Source organism: Symphodus melops, assembly GCF_947650265.1.
Source record: "Symphodus melops genome assembly, contig: scaffold_327, whole genome shotgun sequence".
In the NCBI taxonomy this organism is placed as follows: Eukaryota; Metazoa; Chordata; class Actinopteri; order Labriformes; family Labridae; genus Symphodus; species Symphodus melops.
In genome coordinates, this window is record NW_027636555.1 from 12,501 (window position 1) to 21,234 (window position 8,734).

General features: G+C 45.1%; 1 protein-coding gene across 1 annotated transcript in view; it reads right to left on the reverse strand.

Annotated features, from left to right (window-relative positions):
* Positions 1–5,665, reverse strand: part of LOC306819372 (GDNF family receptor alpha-2-like) — a gene marked incomplete at both ends in the record, with an annotated part of 16,489 nt that extends 10,824 nt beyond the window's left edge. Inside the window, 2 exons of the mRNA XM_079373162.1 lie at positions 5,335–5,412; positions 5,584–5,665. Of these exons, the coding sequence (XP_079229288.1) occupies positions 5,335–5,412; positions 5,584–5,665 (160 nt within the window). The remainder of the gene's footprint in view (positions 1–5,334; positions 5,413–5,583) is intronic.
* Between the last annotated feature and the right edge of the window lie 3,069 nt (positions 5,666–8,734).

Genomic DNA, 8,734 nt, shown 5'->3' on the forward strand with positions numbered 1-8,734 from the left:
TGTGCGTGACACTGCAGCACCTCTATGTGATTACTATTACAATCTCTGTCAATTAACATCTCATAAATATACACGTCAAAGGCCTCAGAACAGAATGACAAGTCGGAACATTAGAAGAGACACAGTTTGCTGTTTTCCTCCTCGATAGGTTGAGCAGGATTCTGAATGCATCTTAAAAAAAATTTAACAGCTGAAGCTTGCAGAATTAAGAGGAGGACATAATGTTTCAAGACCAGCAGTGCAGATCATTGTTCATCACATTCAGCTCTTGATCTGAAGGTAAAATCTATTTAGCCCCTCCAAGGCCGAAAGAAGCAAAAACAATTTTTTTTAAAAGGAGCAGCCTGTAACTCTGCCTCTAGTGTTTAAAATGAGTACTGCAGTCTAAACTCTAATCACCACAGAGAGCTGTCTCCCCTCCTCCTCTCACACAGGTCAGCATGTGGTGGACACTGTAGCTTCAGTGTTTAGCCAGCTCTGCATGTGGTGGACACTGTAGCTTCAGTGTTTAGCCAGCTCTGCATGTGTTGGACACTGTAGCTTCAGTGTTTAGCCAGCTCTGCATGTGGTGGACACTGTAGCTTCAGTGTTTAGCCAGCTCTGCATGTGGTGGACACTGTAGCTTCAGTGTTTAGCCAGCTCTGCATGTGGTGGACACTGTAGCTTCAGTGTTTAGCCAGCTCTGCATGGGTCTGTAAAGCTTTCTGCGTTCTAACCTCTCTCCATGTTTCATCTCCAACATTGATCCTAGTTTGAGCAGCTTTCTGCTGCTGGAGCTTATTAGAAACATGCAGAGGCTTTTTAGCTCGGGTACAATCACTTCTATCTGAAGCAGTTCCACTGCCCGCTTCCATCGCTGCAACACCTGTTCACCTGATAACTGCTCTCATATCTGGCAAACCCAGGGGCGTCCAAAACGGCCTTCTAAGCCCCGCCTACCTTCTCTGGTCCAATCAGATCCAGAGCATTCAGGAGCAGAATCTAAAGTTAGAAGGAGGACATACTGGCTGCTGCATTGTTGTCAGAGAAGCTTCAACACAGCAGGTTTCCTTCATGATCACACAGGAAGAGAGCAGCTCTCTGATTGGCTGATTGATCACAGAGGAAGAGAGCAGCTCTCTGATTGGCTGATTGATCACAGAGGAAGAGAGCAGCTCTCTGATTGGTCCTTTAAGAATTTAAAGGTCCCACGAAGAAACCCATCTTCTCCTACCTCCTCCTGTTAGCAGTAGCCACATGAATCGTCTCTTGCCCCCCTCGTTGAAAATGGGTTTGTGAGACTGTAGCATTCACAAAATGGTAAAAGGGGCGGGACATATCTGAGAACAAAGTCAAACGACTGACCAGTTACAAACTTGGCACATGTGGGGACCCTTTGTTTTTTTGTGGGGAATTCTGAGCGTTCGAAACACAGACATGAGAGAGGCTGCATGGAGCAGCAGCACATGAAAACACAAACGTACTTTAGTCGACACATGAATGAGATTTATGAACCCTTAAAAAGGGCAGAGTAAGAGACCTTTAAGAAATCAAATGGTGAAATCCTGTAATCATTCCCACTCCTACACTCTTACACTCGTTGTGACCTCCCTGAAAAGTTGAAAAATTCACTCTTCTTTCACCTTCCAGTCTGCAGACTACTTTGGAACTCCCTCTGTCATAAACACACACACACACACACACACACACACAGAACTCAATATTCACAAACAGCCTGTCACGCCGAGCCTTCCCCTCCAATCAATTCGCACCACTCTTGTCTGAAACATACTTTAATGTTCCAGTGCTCTTTCTTCTGCCACATTATTTAACACACTCCTGCATTATCCTCTTATCTCTCCCTCCCTCCTCGCTCTTTATCTGCTCCCAGCATTCAAGGCTCTCCGGCCGGGAATCTTCACATCATGCTTTGAGATTCCAGTCGACAGGTGATTTGAGGGACAGGGACACACTGCACAACACACACACACACACACACACACACACACACAGCGTTCTGTTCTATCGTGAATCCTGCACATGTATGAGCAGGCGTGTGCAGAATGATGTCATGTTTTCTGCAGTGTAAGAGGTCGGATATGGGAAAATATGAAATGTTACACATCTCCTGCACTGCTGCACTCTAAGCATGTGTGAAAGAGAAAAAGATGCAAAGAGAGAGAGAGAGAGAGAGAGAGGGAGAGAGACAGAGAGAGAGAGAGAGAGAGAGAGAGAGAGAGAGAGACAGGGAGAGAGGGAGAAAGTGCTTTTGAAGTTGCATCAGTTGCAGCTCTCCTGCTTTGCTCATGTTTGTACTTGTGTTGTGTTAATCTGAGAGTGCAGAACTCAATTTACAGAGCTGCGAGTCTATTTCACAGCTGTTTGACCACACGTACACACACACACACACACACACACACACACACACACACACACACACACACACACACACACACACGCACGGTGAGAGTGTAAATGACGATGTATTGCTCGGGGCTCCTGACATTTAAACACTCCTCAGAAGCGTGCGTGTAAAGTGGATGCACACATTGAGGAGGAGAGAGAGTGATGTGCAGCAGCTCTAATGTAGTGTGACCAATCAGAAGCCAGCTGATGGAGTGATGGGGAGGGAGGGGAGCGAGGGAACGAAGATATGTTGTGTCATATGTGCATGAATATTAGACACAGTATTTATTTTAATATTTAAGACGTCCTGAGCATGTATGTAACCCAGCCTTAAAAACTTGATTAAAATATAAACATTGATATCTGATTAAAATCCCTATATTTCATAGTAAGAATAAATATTGACTAAAAAGTATATAAATGTAAAAAATCATTTAAAAAGACGTAATACGTATTATAGTTTGAGACCCCGAGCAGCCAATTGCGCTGTCATCTAAAATCATTGTTAGCCAATAAGGTCAAGTCTCCCGATCTCGACGTGCTCTGTATGCTCGTCAGACGTGAGAGAGACCCGTTACCTGCACCGGGGAAGCTAACGTGTCAGTAGCAGCTTTTTGGTGGGAGATTGGTCAGAAAGAAACAACTCAAACGGAGCTAAACATTGCAATATACAGATTAATAAATCCGTTTTTATTCAATTTAAGATACTGAGAGTCCCAAAGGCTGTGAAACCACGCGAGTCCTGCGTGAGATTTAGCATGGTGAGTGCCATTCATTGTGTATGGGAGCTAGTTAGCATGCTAATCTCCGAGCGGTATCTCCGCTTGCTTTTTCATTACGAAAATGCACTTTTTAGAGGTAGAAACGATAATCCAAGGTCCCAATTTAAATGATGTGAAATACTGTTTCAAGGTTTATGCAAAGTCACTTGTGTAGAGTTGTAAAATGCTGTTTTCTGTGCAAAATTGTGGATTAAGAAGATGCTAGTTTTCCCCCGTGGTGCTAATGTGGGTTAGCCACTGTGAACATCAGTAGGGTTAATGTCAAGTGCTAGCACATGCACTTTGCCTGTTTAAAGGTTTTTCTGATATTTAAAACCGAAGATATGTTTATTTTTATGCACTTAAAGCCTGTAAGTGTAATTTTAAAGTCAGAGTGTACTTGCTAGACACTTAAGAGAAACTAGTTTGTTTTTCTAGTAGCTATAGCTATAGTAGCTATATAGAACACAGTTTAAGCTATTGTCTGATCTGTTTCCAGGTCAGGTTCTTTTATGGAGTTCTGGATTGGATTCCCGAAGCGTCTCCAGGTCTGGATGGCGAGCCGTAGCCCAAACCTCTCTAACTGGTATTGGTAAGCCGACTGGTTACAGTTTCGAACAAACATTGAAAGACAAAACGAACATTGAAAGACGAGACAAACTTCGAAGGACTTAAATGAACACTGAAAGACTTACAGAACATTGAAAGGACTTTACCATTTTTGTGGGTATTTTTATTTTATTTTTCAAAGTGCGCCTGTCGTGTTCCCTTTGTACATAATTCTACTAAAACAAATTTGAAGAGTAAATTTATAATTTTTTCCCAGCAGCCTCTTTTGCGTGTGTGTCTCCTTTGATCTTTCGCCCCCTCGGCTCCTCCGAATCTTGAATCTATCTGATCAGGCCCGTTATCCCTTCTGTCCATCCTCCACTACATGAGGGTACAGACAGCACCATAAGTGCTTCATGTAGGTTTCAGGTATAAGGCGTCCATGAATACATCAGCAAGAACGGGCAGTGCAGGTGTGATTCTCATAGATTCAGTTAGCTGCTAACTGTTGCTAACATGAAATAAATACAGATGTAATGTGAGTGGTTGTTTAAAGTGGAGCTTAGACTGTTAGACGTCTGTTAGTCTAATAAAACTCACTGCAGGAGACAGACTCTAGTGGACACTGGAGGAACTGCAGCTGTAAAGTTGGACATTTTAACATAGAGCTCTATGGAGACTGACTCACTGCAGGAGACAGACTCCAGTGGACACTGGAGGAACTGCAGCTGTAAAGTTGGACATTTTAACATAGAGCTCTATGGAGACTGACTCACTGCAGGAGACAGACTCTAGTGGACACTGGAGGAACTGCAGCTGTAAAGTTGGACATTTTAACATAGAGCTCTATGGAGACTGACTCACTGCAGGAGACAGACTCTAGTGGACACTGGAGGAACTGCAGCTGTAAAGTTGGACATTTTAACATAGAGCTCTATGGAGCCTGACTCACTGCAGGAGACAGACTCTAGTGGACACTGGAGGAACTGCAGATGTAAAGTTGGACATTTTAACATAGAGCTCTATGGAGACTGACTCACTGCAGGAGACAGACTCTAGTGGACACTGGAGGAACTGCAGCTGTAAAGTTGGACATTTTAACATAGAGCTCTATGGAGACTGACTCACTGCAGGAGACAGACTCTAGTGGACACTGGAGGAACTGCAGCTGTAAAGTTGGACATTTTAACATAGAACTCTATGGAGACTGACTCACTGCAGGAGACAGACTCTAGTGGACACAGAAAGTGACCTTTCAGTGTAATTGCATAAAGACTCAAAGTGTGTATGATGCTCTGATGTTAATCAATAAGCTGAACATTTCAGACATAATGAAAAGTCAGCAGAGGTTTTCTCTCTGCCCTTTAAGTAATGACAAACATGTCGGCGAGCTGAGAAGTTTGAAAGGAAACCAGAGTTTTAAGAGACACACACACACACACACACACACACACACACACACACACACACACACACACACACACACACACCCATTAGCAGATGGAGCGAGTGGGGGGACTGAACTGCTACGCTCATTTGAATCCATGGAGGCAACACACACGTTTATATTCCACCGATATTCTATCTATATATTCTACACACACACACACACACACACAGCTGCAGGATGCAGGCGTACCTGAGATGATGGAGGCGTGTCTGAACTCCTCGGAGAAGTGGATCGGCTCGTACGGAGACGTCTCGTAAAACTCTTCCCCTGAAACACAACAGAAACATGATCAGCTTCACATCTGGCTCTTCCTGAAACGTCTCTGAAGTCAAACTATCCGTGCTGTCAGCGCAGCGGGAATCCATTTTGTTTCAGTTAAACAAACTAAAAAGGCTTTGACTTCATGCTGACAGATGACAACTAGGAGGTTATCTTTACAGCTCGCCAGGGAAGGCGCCGCCACAAACGCCTTCACCTGTGAAAACAAGCCGAGAATAGCAAATCTCTTGTCTTCATCCATCACAGAACCAATAACACGAGTCTGATTCAACAGAACCACACAAACAACAATCCTCCACACACAGAGGATTCAAACCAGCAACCTCCTCACTGTGAGGGGTGCTTTATCAGGATTCGTATGAATATGTGCCAGTTTATTTTTTGATCAGAGCAGAGAAGCCCCCCCCCGTCCCTGTAAGGGGGGGGGGGGGGCACCAACCATTTAGTTTAGTTTAGACTGACATACTTTCTTAATTCGTCAGCACTCCAGGAAGCTCCGCCTTCAGAAAAAGACAAGCTCACAATGAGTTATTATTGTGAAGAATGGTGTTTCGTCCCATCATCAGTCACACGTCTGACACCTTGAACACCTGCTGTGACGGGAGACTCTGCACAAGTTCTTCACAAGGAAACATCAGAACGGCTCTCACACTTTCACCACCCACCAACACAAACACCAGCTCTCTCTTTGCACTCGTCCTCGTGTCAGGGTGGGGATCAGATGTGATGTCGAGGTGACAGAATGTGTTTTGACAGCTGAAGCGCGCTGTAAGAAGAAGAAGAAGGAGAGGTGTGACAGTTTTGATCACGTCAGGTCTGATTTCATTCAGAAACTCATTAATCTTGTGAAGCACGCTGAGCTGAGACCTCACCTCCTCAAACATCTCCACACGCCGCTCAGAATAAAGTTTGTTTCTCCTGTAACACAGTTTGGATGACAAACAGAAGCTGCATGTTGTGAATTACTGCAGGAGGCTAAAGCACATAAGCTGGCCCTGTTTCAGATTCAGAGAGTCGTGTGTGTGCATCATTACGCTTCACACCAGGGATAAACACAGAAAGCTGCCTGACATCAGAGTAAAGTGTGTTACACATCCGATCCTGTTCAGCACTGACGACAAACAAACATCCAAACTTCACTTCAGGGCAATCAAGAAGGCGGCGAGAGAAGCATCAGCTCCGCCCCCCTACCCCCACCTCCCTCTGAACACATGATCAGCGTGATCACCATATCTGAGGGGCTGTGATGGTAGAAGACATGATGTGAGTCCAGAACAGAGGAGCAGCTCAGGCATGTTGTTAAAACATCCTTCTAACTTTAGATTCTGCTCCTGAATGCTCTGGATCTGATTGGACCAGAGAAGGTAGGCGGGGCTTTGAAGGCCGTTTTGGACGCCCCTGGGTTTGCCAGATATGAGAGCAGTTATCAGGTGAACAGGTGTTGCAGCGATGACACCACATGCAGTTAGAGACTTCATGCCCTGTTGTGAATCAGACGCCTTCCATTGGTCGAGCGAACAGCAGGCCGGATCCTCTGAGATTTAGCTGTTGATGTTTGAGCTATAATAAATACCTGAAGCAGCTTACAGCTAAATTAGAGTGTTACAACTTCCTGACATGTTAATACACAGTGTGTGTTAAAAGTTAAGAGGAGCATTGAAAGTGTTGGTGTTTATTTCCTCTTTGTATTCCTGTCACGCAGCAGCAGTCCAAACACGACTCGATAAACACTCGCCTCCTCAGCCGTCCATCAGCGAGCTTGTTTTTCTTTCACCTGCAACAGAACATGGACTGAAGGATTATGGCAGATTGCTCCGTGCAGCCGACACGTCCTTTATCCTTCAGGTAAACACTCAGCAGAGGCTCGTGCTGCATTCAGAGGCGGCGTGACATTTCCTTTGTCGTCTCCGGGAACAAACTGTGCCACACCAGGATCTCCCAAACTGACGACTCTTCTTCTGCTGTTTTATCTTTAATCTCTGCAGCACACGCTCGCGTGCCAGGAAACTCTGCCGCTCGTTTTCTGCAGTCCTGTTCAAACACGGCCTGGATTTTAAAGCAATCACTCGCCACCCGTGAGCATTTGTCTGGCATTTAGGAAGTGATGCGCCAACCCCCCTGCTGCTCCGCTGGCATCGTGTCCTGTGGAGCTTCAGCTAATTTACTCTCACAGAGGGAGATAAGACTTCACGGGACGACACAGACAAGTGGAGCAACAAATGTACGAGTGTTCCACCTGCCACGCTTACGATGTGTGCACGTGTATGTTCATTATAAATAGAAGGAGAAGAAATCTCTCCAGGAGGGTTGAAAGTCTGTAAATAAACACTGGATGGAGTGCAGACGGTTGGAGTCTATTTCTGGGGTAATATCCATAGATTGGTGCTGAGAGGAGATGAAAGGAAACCAAAAACAGGCGGAGGTATCGGCTGCTCCGTGTCTGATTACTGGCAGCAGCTACATTTGGAGAAGCAGCTTTTTGCATCATTAACAGGAGCAGACGCAGCGAAGCATCCTGGGAGTTTTGGGCATATTAGACTTCAGGAACAACTGTGACCTCTGTGAAGAAACTTTGAAAGTGGATGACCAGAGGCTAACATGAGGCCTGAGTGTACACTAAGTGCCAATTTACACATAGCATGTACGTGCTGTGTCACCTGCCCCTACTGGGTTCGTTTCACAGGAGGAACTACAAGATCACAGAGAACTACAAGATCACAGGAGAACTACAAGATCACAGAGAACTACAAGATCACAGGAAGAACTACAAGATCACAGGAGAACTACAAGATCACAGAGAACTACAAGATCACAGGAAGAACTACAAGATCACAGGAGAACTACAAGATCACAGAGAACTACAAGATCACAGGAGGACTACAAGATCACAGGAAGAACTACAAGATCACACAGAACTACAAGATCACAGGAAGAACTACAGTAGATGATTTGCCTGTTTTTACGTCATGTTGATAAAATGATGGAAGACACAATCAGGACGTTCCAAGAAGTTCTGGAGTCCCCCAGGTTCTCCTAGCTTCTTTACAAACACATTGTCTAGCTGATAAATGAGACGTGGGCCCTGACTGTGCAGCTTTGATAACTTGCCGTTTGCTAACCTCTGTAGCCCCGCCCTCCGCCAGCCGTCATTATTCTTGTAATTACTGCAGTGACCTTACATTATAGAAACAGGTGCGGCAGAATTAACCGGAGTCAGAGTTTGTGTTGGGAGATAAATGTGTTTCTGTCAGCGAGCAGAGACATCAGTGTGAGAGCGCAGTCATTTAAATTTGCTGCTCAGCCATACGTT